General features: G+C 42.9%; 1 protein-coding gene across 4 annotated transcripts in view; it reads right to left on the bottom strand.

The window, feature by feature from the left end:
• USP13 (ubiquitin specific peptidase 13) overlaps positions 1-21,377 on the bottom strand; it is a 127,874-nt gene that overhangs the window by 85,639 nt on the left and 20,858 nt on the right. For 2 of the 4 annotated variants that reach the window (XM_060172009.1, XM_060172011.1), the window contains exons 2-3: positions 8,921-9,079; positions 6,704-6,764 (exon numbers count right to left, since the gene is read on the bottom strand). In XM_060172009.1, coding sequence (XP_060027992.1) covers positions 6,704-6,764; positions 8,921-9,079 — 220 coding nt within the window. The remainder of the gene's footprint in view (positions 1-6,703; positions 6,765-8,920; positions 9,080-21,377) is intronic. The other 2 variants (XM_060172010.1, XM_007518208.3) reach the window with 1 other exon arrangement.

Genomic DNA, 21,377 nt, shown 5'->3' with positions numbered 1-21,377 from the left:
CACACTGCTACTGTGCACAAGGACCTGGGTTCAAGCCCCTGCTCCCTACCTGGAGGGGGGAAGCTTCACAAGCAGTGAAGCAATGCTGCTTCTCTTCTTCACTCCTTATCTCCCCCTTCTCTCTCAACTTCTCTCTGTCACAATCCAATAAATAAATAATTTTAAGAAAATAGAAAAAGCTAAAGTAAATTCTGCTCTGACATTTGCCAGCTGTGTAATACTGAACAAGTTAATTTTCCCTAAGAGTAAGCTGTGGATAACATGATCTATTTCACAAGGCCATTAAAGGAATTAAACAAACAAACAAAAAATTTTTCCCTTTCTATTTATCTGATAGGGTGGAGAGAAATTGAGAGGGGAAGGGGATATAGAGAAGGAGAGAGAAAGAGATACCTGCACCACAATTTCACTGTTCATGAAACAGGTTGGGGGAGCTGGGGCTTGAACCTGGGTCCCTGAACCTGGTTATGTGTACACTCAACCAAGTGTACCACCACCCAGACCCTAAGCAAAAGGTTTTAATGTAGCAATAGTCAGATCTAGAAGGAAGGAGTCAGGGAATAGCACACACCCATATTCAAGCCACCACCTGGAAACATCTGCACAGGGGAAGCTTCACAAGCAGTGAAGCAGTGCTGTGGTGTCTCTCCTCTCTCCCTGTCTTACTCTTCCTCTCACCCTCTATCTAAAAAATAGACTTTCTTGCCTGAGACTCTGGGGTACCAGATTTAATCCCTTTAAACCAGCAGTGGTCTGGTGAAAAAAAGAGAAAGAAGGAAAAGGAAGGAGAAGGAGGAGAAGAGGAAGAAGAAGAAATAAATGGGATGGTATGGGTGGGAGTAGACAATATAATGTTTATGCAAAGAGACTTTAGGCTCCAAAGTCCCAGGTTCAATCCCCCACACCACCATAAACCAGAGCTGAGCAGTGCTCTGGTATAAATAAATAAATAAATAAATAAATAAATAAATAAATAAATAAATAAATGGAAGGAGGAAGGAAGATATGAGATGGTGCAGTAAGCAATAGAATTCTGGACTTACTAGTGTGAGGCTGCGAGTTCAATCCCCAGTAACACATGTGCCCGAGTGATGCTTTGGTTCCCTCCTTCTCCCTCTCTCTCTCACTATGTCTTGTGAAATTAACAAAATAAATCTTTAAAGATGAAAAGAAACAAAAGGAGCATGTGATACTACAACAGTAAAACTACACCAAGCTAATGTAACATCTGAGCATCACTATATGCTACAAAATGTTGGAATTTCCCATGGTGCACCTGTGAGTCTTTGTAGCACCTCAAGATGCCTTACATTGCACTCTAAAGGCCAGGGCAGTAGCTCAGCAATAGAGCACAGATCTTGCCTGCATCCCCTACTCAATTCCTGGCACCGCATATGCCAGAGTTAAGTCATGTTCTGGTCTGTCTCTCTCTTCATACAAATAAAAACACATGGCCTTAAAAAGAAAAATGGGGAATCCGGCGGTAGCGCAGCAGGATAAGCACATATGGTGCAAAGTGCAAGGACTGGTGTAAGGATCCCGGCTTCCCACCTGCAGGGGAGTCACTTCACAGGTGGTGAAGCAGGTCTGCAGGTGTCTGTCTTTCTCGACTCCTCTCTGTCTTCCCTCCTCTCTCCATTTCTCTCTGTCCTATCTAACAATGGCATCAATAACAGCAATAACCACAACAACAATAAAAAGACAACTAGGGCAACAAAAGGGAAAATAAATAAATAAAATTTAAAAAGAAAAAAAGAAAAATGACAACATAATTTGGTCATCAACTGTTAATCACTCCTTATGAGAATACATAAATCACATAAGGTGTGCCTCTAAGAGAAAATGCTATTTATCTCTGATGAGAATAAACAAGTGGAAGGGAGATGAGAGAGATAAGAGAGATTTGATTTTCATTGTGGGGATTTCTATAACTTCCATTTTATAAAATCTGTAACAGCAACTTTCTCCATGCATTGCACAGTAAAAAATAATTTTTAAGTGCAAATAGCGTAGAATTTAAGTGATTAAAAAAAAAAAACACCAAATAACTGTTGCTTTTTTTTTAAAATCCCTTTCTAAATGACCAGCAGAGCCCAGAGAGAATAAGGTGTGCTCAGCTGTGCCATCACCTGAATGTGTGTGTCAAGGAAGCAGGAGGCTGGGGGTCTAGGCAGGCTGGGGAGAAGAATGCTTCTCTTGAGGCCTGGGGGAGCCTCTGGCGCCAGCTAATGGCCTCTGTCTTTTACAAAATCAATCTTGTTGGTCATAATGGAATGATTTACTGGTTTCCAGGCCACTATTGTGCCACAGACAAGCAATTATTCACAGAGTTATTAAGTGAACTGGAGGGAAAGCCCAGGATAAAGCAGTGATCACCCACTCACCCACATAACTGCTTTAAGAAAAGGAGGAAGGAGCTCCCCGCTACACTTCACAGATAGAAAAAAGTCATTTCTAACTAAAGAAACAAAGAGAGAATGGAAGCGCTCTGATTCCCCTTCCTCCATCCATGGAGGCAATACTGATGCCCCTTTTAGGCAAAGGGTCTGTAGCAGAGGCTTCTGTCTGCCCTCCTCTTCCTTCTCAGGAAGAGACTTGATTAAAAGAAATAAGTTAAGGAGGGTGCGGCTGGTAGCGCAGCAGGTTAAGCTCTCGTGGCATGAAGCACAAAGACCAGGGTGAGCCCCGGGCTCCCCGCCTGCAGGGGAGTCACTTCACAAGAGGTAAAGCAGGTCTGCAGGTGTCTATCTTTCTCTCCCCCCTTCTGTCTTCCCCTCCTCTCTCCACTTCTCTGTCCTATCCAACAACAACGACATCAATAACAACAAAAATAATAGCTACAACAACAATAAATGAAACAAGGGCAACAAAAGGGGAAATAAATATTTTTTAAAAAATTTAAAAAAGAAATAAAAAATATTTAAAAAAAAAAGAAAAGAAAGGAATCAGGAGAGAACTGGAGAGACAGTATAATGATTATGCAAAAAGTCTTTCATATCTGAGGGTCTGAAATCCCAGGTTCAGTCTTCAGCACCACCATAAGCCAGAGCTGAGAGGTGCTCTGGTGATCCCACTTACACACAGAACTTAAGAAAAAAAGACAGAATGAGAAAACAAAAAATAAAACTTGGACTGGGTGGGGTGTGTTGCAAAGGACTCTGGGGGAGAAAGAGGAGAGAGTACTGTGGGGCCCTGGTTCATGATGGCAGAAAAGGAGGTGAAAGTGTTTCACGGATACCCACTGGGGAAGATGAGAAGTTGTACCCATGTGTCAACAACTGTACCATAACTGGTAACCCTCCCACAATAAAATTATTAAAAAAGAATTAATTAAAGACAGCTGGCACTCTTTGCAATCTCTTGTGAAGTACACTGTGTAGCCCCGTGACCAGGTTCTGACCCCAGATATGTAAACTTAAGTGTCTGAGGAGCTGTGAGAAACAGAAGCCAGCTCTGCTAGGAAATTGGTTTGGGGACCTTTGGGAGGTGGGGGCCAATTCCCCACTTCCACCCCACCTTAATCTTTCCTGCTTTTGCACAATGAGGATGTGACAGCTGGAATTCTGCAGTCATTTTGGACTAGGTAGTGACCATGAGGTTGTAAATCAGAAGTCAGGCTCAAAGATAAAGCAGAAATATGGGGAGAGTTTAGATGGGGATGGAGCACGAAGTTATCTCCATCAGTCCAGGCTCACAGCTCCCCAGTATCTTGGCACCATATAAGAGGTGCTATTGCTATTACAAATTGTGTAGCTAAGCATATAGGTATACACAGATCTTTTGGAATGGGTGTGTTTGGTTCCTTAAAATATATCCCCATGAGAGGAATTGCAGGGTCATAGGGTAGGTCTATTTCTAGCCTTCTGCAAGTTCTCCAGACTGCTCTCCACAGAAGATAGAACAATTTACATTTCCACCAGCAGTGCAGGAGGCTTCCTTTACCCCCACAACCTCTCCAGCATTTGTTGTTATTGTCCTTTCTTTTTTTTTCCTAATATTTTATTTATTTATTCATGAAGAAGTCAGGCAGAGAGAAAGAACCAGACATCACTCTATTGCATGTGCTGCTGGGGATTGAATTTGAGACCTCGTACTTGAGAGTCCTGTGCTTTATCCACTTTACCACCTCCTAGACCACTATCCTTTCTTATGTATGACATTCTCATAAAAGTGAAGTGGTATCTCATTGTCTTTATTTGAATTTCTCTGATATTCAAGGACTTGGAGCATTTCTTCATATGTCTGTTGGCCTCACAATTTGTAATAGCTAAAACCTAGAAGCAACTCAGGTGTCCAAGAACAGCTGAGTGGCTGAGAAAGTGGTGAGATATATATTTACTCAGCTATTAACAATAATGAATTCACCTTCTTCACCTTATCTTGGATGGAACTTGAAGGAGCCATGTTAAGTGAAATAAGCCAGAAAGAGAAGGATGAATATGGGATGATCCCACTCATAAAGGTAAGTAGAGAAATAAGAAGAGAAAGGGGAGATCCAATGCAGAACTTGGACTCTGTATAGTGCACTGCATCAAAATAAAGGACTGGTGGGGGGATCTGTTGGGTCCTGATGCATAATGGTGAAAAAGGACTTGGGCTGGAAGTGAGAGTGTTTTGCAGAAAACTGAGAAATTTTACACACGTACCAATAACTATATTTACTGTAAACCATTAATCCCCCAATTAAAAATAAATGTGCTACTGCAACAGAGGAAGACTTGATGCTGTGACATTTCTCATTCTCTCCATCTCTCCAAATAAAAAAGTGATCCAGACCAATGTTTGAGGTCCCTGTTCCACAAAAAAAAAAAAAAAAAAAGAGGGGAGGCTGGTGGTGGCACACCTGGCTGAGTGCATACATTACAGTGTGCAAGGACCCAGGTTCAAGCCCCCAGTTCCCACCCACGGAAGTAAATTTTCATAAGTGATGAAAGAGTGTTTTCTCTCTCTCTCTCTCTCTCTCTCCCCACTTTCCCTCTCAATTTCTCTCGATCTCTATCCACAACAAGTAAATATAAAAATAATAAAAATATTTAAATGTGGGGGGCTTGGAACCAGGAATGTTAGAGTGTACACCTTACAGTGCACAAGGACCTGGGTTGACCTCAAGAACACTTGAAAGGACCACACATTATAGGTATTATGGTGTCTTTCTCCTTCTCTGACTTCTCACTCCCTCTTTCTCTCCCTACATCAATTTTTTTCTTTTTTAAATATTTATTTATTTCCTTTTGTTGCCATTGTTTTATTGTTGTAGTTATTTTTGTTGTTGTTGTTGGATAGAACAGAGAGAAATGGAAAGAGGAAGGGAAGACAGAGAGGAGGAGAGAAAGATAGACACCTGCAGACCTGCTTCACCACATGTGAAGCAACTCCCCTGCAGGTGGGGAGCCGGGGGCTCAAACCGGGATCCTTACACCGGTCCTTGCACTTTGTACCAGCTGTGCTTAACCCGCTGCGCTACCACCCGACTCCCTTTACATCAAATTTTATGTCAACTTTATGCATGGAATCACACCAAAGCAACAAAGCTCCAGCACAACAAAAAATTGTAAAAAGATGGCATGGGGGGGGGTAAGGAGGAGGGAGAGAGACAATGGGGAGATCCAAATAAATTAGGATTTCTCTCTCCCTCTCCCTCTCTTTTTATCAAAGCGCTGCTCAGCTCTGGCTTATAGTGGGGCAGGAGATTGAACCTGGGACCTCTAGTGTCTCAGGCAGGACAGTCTGTCTTTCACTCTGTATTAAGGTTATATTTTAAAAAGCAAAAAATAAAATGATTTTTCTTTTGAGATATTTATTTATTATTAAGAGACAGAAAGAAACTGAGGGGGGGAGATAGAGAAGGGAAAAGACAGAGAGTCATATGAAGCCCTGCTTCATCACTTGTGAAGCTTTCCCCCTGCAGGTGGGGACCGGGGGCTTGAACCTGGGTCCCTGTGCACTGTAATGTTTGTGCTTAAATAGGTGTGCCACCGCTTGGCCCCACGATTCTTCTTTAAAGGCAGTGAAAAGAGACCAGAATCAGAATGACTATCACTATCTAGTAACTTTGCTTATAATTGCTTCAAAACAATAGGGAGTCGGATGGTAGTGCAGCCAGCTAAGCGCAGGCAGCGCAAAGCTCAAGAACCAGGCGTAAGCCCCTGGCTCCCCATCTGCAGGGGAGTCACTTCACAGGTGGCGAAGCAGGTCTGTAGGTGTCTTTCTCTCCCCCTCTCTGTCTTCCCCTCCTCTCTCCATTTCTCTCTGTCCTATCCAACAATGACATCAATAACAACAACAACAATAACTACAACAATAAAAACTATAATGGGAACAAAAGGAAATAAATAAATATTTTTTAAAAAACAAACAAACAATAATCCATGAGTGCTACAAGTATCCTTCACTAGAAAGTGGGCAAAACACTGGACTCAAGCATGAGGTCCTGAGTTGGAACCCTGGTATTGCATGTCCCACAGTGATGCTCTTGTTCTCTAACTTCCCTTCTTTGTCATGAATAAATGTGAAAAGTGAAAAACGTAAAGAAAAGCATCCTTCTCCATTAGCTAAGTAGAGGAAGATCATTTTAATATAAATCAGTCATCCCCCGCCTTACAATGTAGAGTAGTAAAATGATGTATTACCCAAAACATGTATACACACACACACACACACACACACACACACACACATTATTATTGATCACTGGTTACTTTACCTAAAAATATCTTGGAATTCCTCCTTTTGGGTAAAGCTCCACCAGATGCCCCTCTTACCTTCTGAAAAAAGAAACAAGTGATTGTTAGAATGCAGCCCGTGGAACAATCAGGGATAAGTTGGCTAAGAAGAATGGACATCTCAGAGCTTTTCATATTTTATAAACAGACAAGAAGGAATATCCCGCCTGGACTTGAGATTCTGGTATCAGCAGCAAAAGGATGCAGGTCCAAGGAGTGCCGGGTAAAACCAGTGTTCTTATTCAACCTGACCGGTTTTATATAGAAGTACATCTAGAAATAGAAGTGTAGTGGGCTGAGCAGTGGCATGCCTGGTTAAGCACACGTATTACTAAGCCCAAGGACCCGCGCAAGGATCTGGGTTCCAGCCCCCTGTCCCCACTTGCAGGGAGGAAGTTTCACAAGTGACAAAGCAGGTCTGCAGGTGTCTATCTTTCTCTCTCCCTGTGTGACTCCCCTCCTCTCTCAATTTCTCTCTGACCTATCCAATAAAATGGAAAAAATGGCCACCAGGAGCAATGGATTTGTAGTGCCAGCACCGACTGAGTCCCAGCTATAACTATGGAGGTAAAAGGAAGAAAGAAAAATGTAGCCAAGAATCAAAGTTAAAAAAAAAAAGGAACTCCACTTAGTGACAAGAGGTCCAAGTCTGGCAACAGAGCTTCAGTGCAAAGATGATACTGCTCCCAGGAGAGGAGGCTCTTGTTCTCTGCAATCTCCTGGGTCCTCCTCTCTTGGCTCTGCGCATGCTCCAGAGGGTTTGATGAATACTGCTACATGTCACTGTCACTCTAGTCCTATCAGACCCCTACGTAACCTCCTTTTGCAGCACCAGCAGATAGTTTTGTTTGCCAGCCTAAGCTTCATTTCCACCTCTGGTAGAAGCCCCCAATAGCAATGGTTATGTTAAAGAGCTGTTCTTGGGTCAGGGAGAGAGCATAGTGGTTATGCATATGACTTTCATGCCTAAGATGCCAAGGTACCAGGTTCAATTCCCTGTGCCACCAGACTCCAGAGCTAAGCAGTGCTCTCAGGTCTAGAGGGAATCATGTTGATAAGCTGGAAGAAAAAGTACAAATATCACATGATCTTGCTCAGAGATGGAATCTGAGAAACAGAACAAAGGACAAACCAGGGTGAATCCTCAATGGACTATAATCTCTCACAGTGGATTTGAGGGCCTGAGACCCTATGCGGGAACAAGATGATAGTTTGTCTGAGACTGAGATGTACTGATGCCTGTCTTACGCAAGTGTGGAAAGGGGCCCTTGTCAATAATCCTGCGAATCAACATGTCCTCAATAAAGTGATTCGGAATTGAAAACAAAAAAGTCATTAGTTACCCTTCTAACAAGTACACCAAAAGGATTTTACTCTCTTTTTTAAATAAAACAGAGGTAGGCAAATTGTTGCTAAGACTTGTGAGAACTATGGTGGTTATCTTTGGGAGGTGGGAGGGTAAGGACCAGGACTTCGGTGGTCGGTGTGATGTGGAACTATACCCTGCAATCTTACAATCCTATAACCTACTATCAATCACAAAAAAAAGAACAAAAAGCATATATTTTATTTATTTTAATGAAAGTGACCAGTGCACTGCTCAGTTCTGGCTTCTGGTGGTGATGGATATTGAACCTTGGACCAGGCGTGAAAGTTGTTTGCATTACCTTTGTGCTATCTCCCCAGCCCTCTCTTTTAATTAATCAATACATCCTGGGGCTGAGTGGTAGCACACCCAGTAGAGCATACACATTACAGCGTGCAAGAACCCGGGTTCAAGCACCCTGTCCCCACCTGTAGGGGGGAAGCTTCACAAGTGCTGCAGGTATATCTCTATCCATCTTCCCCCCTCTCTATCTCTCTCTCCCCTCTGAATTTCTATCAATAAATAAATAAAATATTAAAAAATAAAATGTGAAAAGTTTAGCCTATATATGTTATTGAGGTAAAATTATTTTTAAAAATGCAGCTACTTGATTAAATAATAACCCAATGAATACAAAGAAAAAGATAGAGGTGGCATGGGTATAGCATAAAGGTTATGCAATTTTGTCTCTCGCCAGAATAAATAAATAAATAATTTCTTAAAAATTAATAAACACATCTTTTTAAAAAGAAGAAAAAGTTCTGTGTGCACAGTAAAGTCTCCATGTGTCACACTACAAGTGTGAGTCACACTAAAAGACAACGTCACTGACCGAGACAAGTTCTCCAGAAAGCCGATGTCTCACCTCTCGCACGTGTCTTTTCAGGTGCATGTATACACTCTGTCCAGTTTTTCGGAAATGTCTTTCAACATGCTCCCTTCCAAAGGCCAAAAATGTATTCATGCATACATAGAGTCCACCTTCAGAACTCTAGAAGAGAAAGAAAGAGATCACAGCATTAGAATCGGGCACCCAGCAAAGGAGACCAGATACAAAGTGGATGGATGGGGAGGGAGGACAATGGCTAAGACTGATCTGGCAAGGTGACATGCTGTGACTCTCCAAGGGCTCCACAAGCCCCATCCCCGACCCTAGGCTCTCCCAGGCAGGTTCACAGCTGGACAGAGACCCAGGGAGTAAACACTTCTGCCTGACTCTTCAAACTGGAATAAAGGAAGACAAGGAATAGACGGCCCAGCTACCACATCTGTGATGTGTGATCGCCTTTCCCTCATGCACAGTGCATGTCTCCAAGAACACAAGCCTTTCAGCAAGTGTGTGTGTGAGGGGGGAGGGGACTGATGGCACACACGTTATAGTGCACAAGGGCCCAGGTTCAAGCTCCCAGTTCCCACCTGCAGGAGAAAAGCTTCACGAGCAGTGAACCAGAGCTGTAGGTATTTGTCTTTCTCCCTCTCTATCTCTCCCCCTCTGAATTTCTCTCTATCAAATAAATAAATAAATAAAATATTAAAAAATAAAATGTGACAAGTTTAGCCTATGTATGTTATTGAGGTAAAATTATTTTTAAAAATGCAGCTACCAAAAAATGCAGCTACTTAATTAAATAATAACTCAATGGATACATAGAAAAAGATGGAGGTGGCAGGGGTATAGCATAATAGTTATGCAAAGAGACTCTCATGCCTGAGGCTCCAAAGTCCCAGCTTCAATCCCCCACACCATCATAAGCCAGAGCTGAACTGAGCAGTGAGTGCTATGATAAAAATAATAATAATAACAATAACAATAAATGGAGTAGTTGAATAACCTATAATATGGGACATTATTGCAGTGTTGGGAGTTAGTTCGCCCAGTGGGAGTGCACACCTTGTCAGACTCAAGCAGCCTCTGGTACCACATAGGGGCACCATGCAACGAGAAAGCTTCATCATTAGTGAAGCTGTGCTGTAGTGCCTCTCCTATTCTCTCTGTCTCTGTTTCCCTCTCTGTTTTTACCTGTTGTTTTGCGGGATGGGGGGGAAGCCCTCTGGGAACAAGGGGATCATGCAGGCACAAATCCCCGGCAGCAGAACAAATAAAATAAACAATACCTGTTGGACTCAGGCAAAAACTAGAAAAGTCATGGGCCCCTTGGAATATACCTAAAATAGACCAAACGGAGACCCCAAAACTTTATCTGCAATTTTCTTGCCCTTAGGTTCATGATTAGTCAACAATTTGTTCTGCTTTGTATCTTAACTCTTTTCAGCCACCAAGTTCCAGATGCTACCATGAGACAACCCCACCAATATGTCCTGGAGCTCCGCCTCCCCAGAGCCCTGCTTCTCTAGGGAACAAGAGAGACAGGCTAGGAATATGGATCCACCTGTCAATGCCAATTTTCAGTGGGGAAGCAATTACAAAAGCCAAACCTTCCACCTTCTGCATCCCATAATGACCCTGGGACCATGCTCCCAGATGGATAAAGAATAGGAAAGCTTGGGGGGGGGGGGAATGGGATGAGGAGATCTGGTGGTGGGAATTGTGTGGAACTGTACCCCTCTTATCCTATGGTCTTGTCAATATTTCCATGTTATAAATAAAATTTTAAAATAAATAAATAAACAATATCACATCATATATGCAGGCTATTATTATATATTATCTCTTTGTTTTATAATTTTTTATCTTTATTTATTTATTGGATAGAGACAGCCAGAAATCGAGAGGGAAGGAGGAGAGAGAGGGGAAGAGAGACAGTGAGACACCTGCAACACTGCTTCACCACTCGCAAGGCTTTTCTCCTGCAGGTGGGGGCCGGGGACTGAACCCAGGTCCTTATGCATTGTAACGTGTATGCTCAACCAGGTGCACCACCACCAGGCCCCTATATAGTATTTCTTATCCTACAAACACTGCATGATGATTAGTAATAGTTTTACTTTACAGTTAAAATAAATAAATAAATAAAAATAAATCACGGGGGTCGGGCGGTGGCGCAGTGGGTTAAGCGCACGTGGCGCAAAGCGCAGGGACCGGCGTAAGAATCCCGGTTCGAGCCCCCGGCTCCCCACCTGCTGGGGAGTCGCTTCACAGGCAGTGAAACAGGTTTGCAGGTGTCTTATCTTTCTCTCCCCCTCTCTGTCTTCCCCTCCTTTCTCCGTTTCTCTCTGTCCTATCTAACAACAACAATAATAACTACAACAACAATGAAAAACAACAAGGGCAACAAAATAGAAAAATTTTTTTAAAAATCTGAATCTGTTTTGGGTATGCCCTCTATGTCACATTTTACATACTATTCAATTACAAATATGCTGCCACAGTGAGTTAGCATTAGGCTCCAAATTTGATCCCCGACATCATGAATGCCACGGTGATGCTCTGGTTCTTTCTCTCTCCCTCCCTCCTTAATAAATAAAACCTTTTTTTTTTTTTTTTACTGTGATGCACCAAAGATTCATCCTCAATTTCTGACACTGCCTGTTACTGTCACAAAATCCACAACTGAACTGCAAATTGTTATGGCACCCACAGACAGACGGTGCCTTGGGAAGGATTCTACTGCAAACATCCACAGGCTTTCCCCACCCAACACACAGGCTGGCCTCTGAAATAGCATATGCTCATCATGGAGTGGAAGGGGTAGGGAGATTCCTGACATAGAGACATCACCCACGTCACTTGCAAGAAATCTTTAGGCAAGGGACTGGGTGGTGTTGCACCTGGTTGAGAACATGTTACAATGCACAAGGACCCAGGTTCGAGCCCCCCCAGTCCCCACCTGCACGGGGAAACTTCACGACTGGTAAAGCAGGGCTGCAGGTGTCTTTCTGTATCTCTCATCTCTCTCCCTATTTCCCCTTCCCTCTTGATTTCTGACTGTCTCTATTCAATAATAAATAAATAAAGACAATAAAAAAAATTTTTTTAAAGAAATCTTTAGGCAACACAGGACACACTGAGATTAAAAAACAAGACAAACTTTAAGATACTCCATCCAGAACAGACTCACTAGACTGGAATTCTTCCTTCTAGCCTTCTTAATGTCTGCATATTGGTCTTTCTTTTTTTTTTGCCTCCAGGGTTATCGATAGAACTCGGAGGTGCCTGCACTAGGAATCCACTGCTCCTGGAGGCTATTTTGTCCATTTTGTTGCTTATCATTTTTGCTGTTATTGCTGTCATTGTTACTGGATAGGACAGAGAGAAATCAAGAGAAGGAGGGAAGACAGAGGGGGGAGAGAAAGACAGACACCTGCAGACCTGCTTCACCGCCTGTGAAGCGACTCCCCTGCAGGTGGGGAGCTGGGGGCTAGAACCGGGATCCTTGCTCCTGTCCTTGAGCTTCGTGCCACATGCGCTTAACCTTCACTGCACTACTTCCCAGCCCCCTACATATTGGTCTTATAACATCTTTTAGATAGAGAGAGAAGGCAGAGAAAGACAGAGACCACACTGAAACTTCTTTCAATGAGCTAGAGGCTGGGCTTGAACCTGGGCTGTGCACAGGGCAAAGCAGCACACTACTGACGTGAGCTATGCTGCCTGCCCCACACACTTTCTTTTACATAGAAAATGAGCATTCCATGGTGGGTATCCCGAACATCTTCTTTCACCAATGATGACATGTGTGTGGATAACTATCTCCCAATTCCTCTGATCAAAACAGAGAATGATTTATACCAGAGAACACTGGTAACCTAGTCAATCCTCTGGCCCCTCACACTTCGTAATCAGTCCCACCCCCACTGAGATCACATCCTTCAAAGAATTTGCCTTCATATTGGGGCAGCATGTAATGTTCCTACTCATGACCATAGAATATGAGCTCATATCTAAAGGGATGCAGAGGTCACATAGGCTCCTAAGTTAATTATGGGCCCCAGATCACATAAAATCGATGGGGTTTACAGTCAACAATATTTATATCCCTTTCCTATATTATGGAGCTACTACTCTCTTCCCTGATCCAGCTTTCTGGTCCTTTTCCCAGCCATGACATCATCTCCCCAGACAATAACTTGCATCCACTGGCATATGAAATTTCAGGCTCAGGGGCAAAAAGAAAAATGAAAAAAAAAAAAAAAAAAAAGCTAGTATAGCCACAGACCCTTTGGAATTTAACTAAAATATGTCTACTAGCTATCTACAAAATGGAGGACCCCCCAACTCTTCACCTGCACTATTCCAGTCCTTAGGTCCATGATTGGTCAACAATTTGTTTGGCTTTGTATGTTAACACTCTTGTCAACCACCAGGTTCCAGATGCTAGCATGATGCCAACCAGACTTCCCTGGACAGACAACCCCACCAATATGTCCTGGAACTCTGCTTCCCCAGAGCCCCACTCTACTAGGGAAAGAGAGAGGCAGGCTGTGAGTATGGACCGACCAGTCAATGCCCATGGGATGGGATACAGAGTTCTGGTGGTGGGAATTGTGCAAAGCTGTACCTCTCTTATCCTATGGTTTTGTCAGTGTTTCCTTTTTATAAATAAAAAATTTAAAAAAAAGAATTTGCCTTCATATGGCAAAAATCAGGTGCTGTCTTTGATGATATATATATATATATATATATATATATATATATATATATATATATATCTCAAACCTCGAGAAACAAAAATAATCACTAACATAAGTTAAACTCCAGGATGCAAGAAAAGTAACCTAGCTCCTTATCTTACAGCCAGCATGGTAAAGAGCTCCAGAGAGATCCGAGGCATAACATTTTAAAAGCTAGAAAAGGGGGTCAGGCAGTAACACAGCGGGTTAAGCACACGTGGTGCAAAGCACAAGGACTGACTCAAAGATCCCAGTTCGAGCCCCCGGCTCCTCACCTGCAGAGGGGTTGCTTCACAAGAGATAAAGTAGGTCTGTTGGTGTATATCTTTCTCTCCCCCCTCTCCATTTCTCTCTGTCCTATGTAGCAACAATGACATCAATAACAACAATAATAAAAACCACAATAATGATTTTTAAAAAAAGGGCAACAAAATGGGAAAAAATCCTGGTTCGAACCCCTGGCTCCCCACCTGCATGGGGTTGCTTCTTTCTCTCCCCCTCTCTGTCTTTCCCTCCTCTCTCAATTTCTCTTGGTCCTATCCAACAACAACAGCAATAACAATAATAACAAGGATAAACAAGGGCAACAAAAGGGAAAAAATAGCCTCAGGGAGCAGTGGATTCATAAGGCAGGCACCAAGCCCCAGCAATAACCCTGGAAACAAACAAACAAAAAAGTAAAAAAAAAAATAAAAGATAAAAGATCACTAGGGAAAGATAGAAACAGGCTAGGGATATGGATCCACCTGCCAAGGTTCATGTCCAACAGAAAAGCAGTTACAAAAGACAGACCTCCTACTTTCTGCACCCCAAAAAGAGTTTTGGTCCATACTCCCAGAGGAGGAAAAAAATGTTAGGGGAAGATTACTAGAGGGCTCTGTAACTCAATTCCATCAGGACCCAGAGAGAGAAGAGGGAAAAAGAAAGGACATTCATCAATAGTAACAGGTATAATTGTGACTTAAAATGGAATCTATATACACACATATATACACAGACAGTTATAGAAATAATAGTCTACCTGTATCTATGGCCTCGGGAGAACTATTGCAGTTCCCAATGAAGGAAATGGGACACATATCTCTGGTGGTGGGAGCAGTATGAAATTGTATTCCTGCTATTTTGTAATTGTGTAAATCACTCATAAAAATTATAAAAGGGGGGCAGGTGGTGGCACACCTGGTTGAGCACACATGTTACAGTGTGCAAGGACCTAGGTTTAAGCCCCTGATCCTCACCTGTAGGGGGGAAGCAGGGCTGCAGGTGTCTCTCTGTCTCTCTTCCTCTCTATCTCCCTCTCCCCTCTCAATTTCTGGCTGTCTCTATCAAATAAAGACAATATTAAAAAAAAAAAAGATTAAAAAAAGAGCAGGGGTAGATAGCATAATAATTATGCAAAGAGACTCTAATGCCTGAGGCTCTAAGGTCCCAGGTTCTATCCCCCAGACCACCATAAGCCAGAACTGTGCAGTGCTCTGGCTTAAAAAAAAAAAAAAAGTGGGGGGCGGGAATGGCCTCCAAGAGCAGTGTACTTGCCATGCAGGCACAAAGCCCCAGTGATAACCCTGGTGGCAATAAATAAGAAAAAAAATACTATATTGTTATCTAAAATGACAAATTTATAAATGCGAAATATGTATATGTGTATGTATAACTATATAGAAATATAACAACCAGGTGTGGGAGACAGCTCACTCTCGTAATGCCTACATTTTACCATACAGCTCAGCCCCCCCACAAACATATCCCCTCTCCATCCCCCGTCCCTGTCGTGCCACATGGCAGCACCAGCAAAAAGGAAGCTTCACACACAGAGGAGAGATACTAGCTGTGCCTCCTCTTCCTAGCTCTCTCTCCCCTGTCCTCTTTTTTTTTTTTAATAGAATGACCATTTTTTTAAAGACTGTATTTATTAATGAGAAAGATAGGAGAAGAGAGAGAAAGAACCAGACCACTCTGGTACATGTGCTACTAGGTATCAAACTCAGGACCTCATGCTTAAGAATCCAATGCTTTATCCACTATACCACCTCCTGGATCACCCACCCTCTGTTTCTTTTTTTTTTTTAATATTTATTTTATTTATGTATTCCCTTTTGTTGCCCTTGTTGTTTTATTGTTGTAGTTATTATTGCTGTTGTCTCTGTTTCTATCTGTTATTGAAAGGGGCTGGGAGCTAAGTCCACTGGGAGTAGAGAAACCATGCAAAAGCCAAATGAAGTCCCAGTGACATTAAAAAAAAAAAAATCAGATTTTTAACATATGCATCATTAGTAGGATCCTGGAGTGAGAAGTTCCTATTTAAGTTTCCCACTTTGTTGTTTTTTTCTCCTCCAGGGTTATTGCTGGGGCTCGGTGCCTGCACTACGAACCCACTGCTCCTGAAGGCTATTTTTTTTTTCCATTTTTGTTGCCCTTGTTGTTGCCATTGATGTTGTCGTTGGATAGAGAGAAATTGAGAGTAGAGGGGAGACAGAGAGGGGGAGAGAAAGAAAGACACCTGCAGACCTGTTTCACCGCTTGTGAAGCGACACCCCTGCAGGTGGGGAGCCGGGGGCTTGAACGGGGATCCTTCCGCCGGTCCTTGCGTTTCACACCATGTGCACTTAACCTACTATCTTGTTTATTCATTCATTCATTCATTCATTTATTCATTCATTCATTCATGAGAGATAGAGAACCAGAGCATCACTCTGGCACATGCAATGCTGGGGATCAAACTCAGAGCCTCCTGCTTCATTCAGTCTGACGTTTTATCTTCTGTGGCCCAGCTCAATGGATAAAGTGTTGGACTCTCAAGCATGAAGTCCCAGGATCAATCCCTGGCATAAGAAATACCAGTTACATACTTCTCCACTATTCACCCCACTGTGGGCCCTACTTGTCTCCAACTTCAGAGTGGTATGTGCATTCTTAGCTTTAAAAAGAAAAAAAAATTCCCCCACCAGAGCACTGCTCAGCTCTGGCTTATGGCAGTTCAAGGGATTAACCTGCAACTTCAGAGCCTCAGAGATGAAAGTCCTTTGGCATAGCCATTACGCTATCTCCCCTACCCTGCTAAATAAAATTCTAACCATCATTTCCACAATACACTAGCCAGAAACCTGAGCAAGTTGCAAGGCTTGATTCAGAAAGCTGAAACACAAGAAATCACGAAATACCACTCAGGGCTCCTCTAAATCTCAACAACAATTCCATTTAACAATAATTCAACAGTTCCCACCAAACAATCAAACCAAAAAGAAAGCAGCAGTGTTGTCCAGGAGGTGGTGCAGTGGATAAAGCACTGAACTCTCAAGCATGAGGTCCTGAGTTGGATCCCTGGCAGCACAGGTACCAGAGTGATAAATAAAATCTTAAAAAAGAAGAAAGAAAGTGAGATAGAGAAAAAGAAAGAAAGGAAAGAAGGAAGGAAGAGAGAAGCAACAGGAAGTCAGACATTGCTTGGCCTCGATCTTCAATGCATTTCAATGTAGGTATGATTTAGACACGGGAATTCACTTGTCATTTTAAATCCTATTGCCAGTGGCACAGTGGATAAAGCAGTGTACTCTTCAAGCATGAGGTCCCAAATTCAATCCCTGGCATTGCATATGACAAAATGATACTCTGGTTCTCTCTTTCTCTACCTCCATCTCTCTTTCATTAATAAACCATTTTTTAAAAAGAGAACTGTGCCAATAAAAAAAATCATTAAGTAGTGGTCTGGGAGATGGTGCAGTGGATAAAGAAGTAGACTCTCAAGCAGTACAAGTACCAGAGTGATGTCTGGTTCTTTCTTTCTCTCCTCCTATCTTTCTCATTAATAAATAAGTAAAGTGTTTTTTTTAAAAAAAATTTAATTAAATAAGTAAACTGCACTACTCTACAAATCAGAAGTACTGTTCAGAAATGACATCAAGTCGACAGAGGAGACAACACAGTGGTCATGCCTAAACCTACACTATCTCCAAGGCTGCGGGTTCAGTCTCCTGCACTACCATAAGCCAGAGCTGAGTAGCGCCTGGGAAAAAAGAAATAAAATAAGGGACCTGGTGGTGGTGCACGCAGTTGAGTGCACATGTTACAATGTGCAAGGACTCGGGTTCGAGTCCCCAGTCCCCACCTGCGGGGGAAAAGCTTCTCAAGTGGCGAAGCGGGGCTGCAATTGTGCCTCTGTCTCTCTTCCTCTCTATCTCCCCCTTCCCTCTAGATTGCTGACTGCCTCTATCCAATAAATAAATAAAGATAATTTTAAAAAGTTATGCAGAAAACTTCCATTCCTGAGCTCAATTCCAGGTTCAATTTCTAGCATTAACATAAGCCAGAGCTAAGCAGTATTCTGGTTTTTATCTAAAATAATAATATTTAAATAAAATGAAAGGGACTGGAGAGACAGCATAATGGTTCTGCAAAAGACTTTCATGCTTACGGTTCTGAAGTCTCAGGTTCAATCCCCTGCACCACCATGAGATAGAGCTGAGTAGTGCTCTAGTGTGCCTCTCTCTCTCTCTCTAACATAAAGACAATAAAAATTAATTTAAAAAAAATAAAAATAAATTTAAAAAAAAAACAGAAGGAGGAGGAGTAACTTTATCAAGGATAAAGTCACCTCTCTTTGTACTGCTTTATTTTTTCCCCCAACTTGAGTACTGCTCAACTCAGGCTCATGGTGGTGCTGGGAATTGAACCTGGGATCCCAAGCCTCTAGTATGAGTCTTTTGCATAGCCATTATGCTATCTCCCCAGCCTGTCTACCATTTTAAAAGCACTATAACAGTGGAATATGGGGTCAGGTGGTGGCGCACCTGGTTGAGCACACACATTACAGTGTGCAAGGGCCATGGTTCAAGCCCCCAGCTCCCCATCTGTAGGGGGGTAAGCTTCACAGGTGGTGAAGCAGTGCTGCAGGTGTGTCTCTCTTTCTCCCTCTGTCTCCCCTTCCTTCTCAACTTCTCTCAGATTCTATCCAAAACAAATAATTATTAGAAAGAAAGAGCATGGAATATAAAGATCAAGGCTACAACATGATTCAGAGTAGAGCATGAACAGCTATTTTAAATAAAAACACACCACAGGGGCTCAGCGGCTGTTCAGAGAGCTCTGTTTATGACCGTGTGTTCTTGGTGACAGTCATCCCCTAGAAGGCAGGAAGGAACAGAGAGCACGTGTGAGCAAAGCACTCAGGAAATAGTCGCTGCACAACACTGTTTTTATAGCTGCACAGCAGCGTGGAAAATAAGTGGTCATTGCCACAAAGAGAAAGATGATGTAGGTAGATGGAGTCACAACAGATCTAAGCCCAGGACAAATTACATGCTAACACCCAGAGAAGGCCGTGACTCACACACTCGTGCCAGAGGAGGACGAAAGGGACAAGAAAACAGGTTTCTCCAACCCTGACAGTGAAAACAGCAAAAGGAAGGAAACCAATGCTGTGATCTGGTTATAATGGTGAGAGAGAGAGAAAGAGAGAGAGAGAGAGAGAGAGAGAGACCCGTTTGCCCAAGGAGAGATTGGTTTATAGTGATTTGTGGAACTATTGTGGCTATCCTGGCCACAGAACTGTGGTAATGGGTACAGTATGGAACAATACTCCTATAACCTTATGCTCCATAAACCATTATTAAATCACTAAAAAAAAAAAGTTGAATATACATAGGTTTGGTTATACAAAATTGCTTTCATGTCTGAGGCTTTGAGTTCCCAGGTTCAGTCCCCAGCACCACTACAAGCCAGAACTGGGTAGTGCTCTGGTAAAAATAAAATTAAAATAGAGTTGGGGAGATAGCATAATGGTTATGCAAAAAGACTTTTATGCCTGAGGCTCTTAGGTCCCAGGTTCAATCCCTAGCATAATATGCCAGAGCTGAGCTGCTCTTTCCCTCTGTATCTCTCTCATTAAAATAAAATAAATAAAATATTTTAAATTAAGAATAAGTAAAATGGGGGCCAGATGGTAGCACATCGGGTTAAGCGCATCAAGTGCAAAGACCAGTTCAAGGATCTCGGTTCGAGCCCCCGGTTCCCCACCTGCAGAGGGGTAGCCTTGAAAGTGGTGAAGCAGGTCTGCAGGTGTCTATCTTTCTCTACCCCTCTCTGTCTTCCCCTCCTCTCTCCATTTTTCTCTGTCCTAGCCAACAACAGCAGCAGCAGCAGCAGCAATGACAATGGGAAAAAAGATGGCCTCCAGGAGCAATGGATTCAGACACCAAGCCCCCATGATAACCCTGGAGGCAAATAAATAAATTAAATAAAACAAACATATACAGTGACTTCTGGTACAGCTATTCAATGTAACACTTCAGTTATTCAGAACTAACTTGTTCTGAGTATTTGCTGGTAAGGAAAGGGATGCACATGTTTTTTGGAGAGAGGAAAGCAAGGAACAAAGCGGTATGCTCGATATTATAATATAATGTACGTTATTGATGTAGTTGTTGCATATACAGAGAGAAATGGAGAGAGGAGGGGAAGACAGAGAGGAGGAGACAAAGACAGACACCTGCAGACTGACTTCACTGCCTGTGAAGCGACTCCCCTGCAAGTGGGGAGCTCAGGGCTCCAACCGGGATCCTTCTGCCTGTCCTTGCGCTTTGTGCCCCGGGTGCTTAACCCGCTGCGCTACCGCCCAACCCCCTCAAATGTTCCATTTTCTTAACCAAAGTTTTCCTTAGACATTGGCAGCCCAACTTGACAGCTTGAAGAGAACTGTACATCCCTGCCAATCAAAGAAAATGTGTAGTCCAAATAACCAAAAAATCATCCCAAAATGTGTACTGAAAGCACAATGGCAAGGTGACAAGTGAGGTGAGTATTCTTATGACGTTTACATCCTAGTGAGGACAGACAGAACATAAGCCAGAAAGACACAGGAAGAATTGCTGGCAGGCAGGGATAAAAGAACTAGAGGAGCCTAAGGATGGAGAGACAAAAGGATCAGGGTCCTCCTGGAGGGTGGGAGTCTTCTGGGAGATGAGAAAGCAAGTGGGTAAGATGAAATAACACATGCAAAGCACCAAATTCCAGAAGAGACATGGCTACTTCTTCAAAAAACAGGCAGTCCGGTGCTAGAGTCCAGTGAGAGGGAGGACCCAGCCAGTAGTAAGGCACCAGAGAAGGCCGCAAGGGCAGAAGGGTTGGAATTCTCCTCACACGAGATTCAAAGTCACTAGAGCACATTGAAGCAGGAAGAGAGAGCCAAGGTCTAACCCATCACTGTTAAGTGTATTTTTTTTCCTTTTGTTGCCCTTGTTTTTTATTGTTGTTTTAGTTATTATTGTTTTTATTGATGTCATCGTTGTTGGATAGGGCAGAGAGAAATGCAGAGAGGAGGCGAAGACAGAGTGGGGTAGAGAAAGATAGACACCTGCAGACCTGTTTCACCGCCTGTGAAACTACCCCGTTGCAGGTGTCTATCTTTCTCTCCCCCTCTGTCTTCCCCTCCTCTCTCCATTTCTCTCTGTCCTATCCAACAACAACGACATCATCAACAACAACAACAGAAGTGGGGTAGACAAGACAAATGCAGGGCAAAGGACACTCCCTACCCAATGAGCTGTCTCTGACCCTGATCCACAGTTTTAAAAGATGACTCTGGGGGTGTGGCGGTAGCGCAGCAGGTTAAGTACAGGTGGCTCAAAGCGCAAGGACCAGCATAAGGATCCCAGTTTGAGCCCCTGACTCCCCACCTGCAGGAGAGTCGCTTCACAAGCAGTGAAGCAGGTCTGCAGGTGTCT

This window comes from Erinaceus europaeus, chromosome 14 (genome assembly GCF_950295315.1).
Source record: "Erinaceus europaeus chromosome 14, mEriEur2.1, whole genome shotgun sequence".
Taxonomy (NCBI): domain Eukaryota; kingdom Metazoa; phylum Chordata; class Mammalia; order Eulipotyphla; family Erinaceidae; genus Erinaceus; species Erinaceus europaeus.
This window is presented reverse-complemented; position numbering and strand designations above follow the sequence as displayed.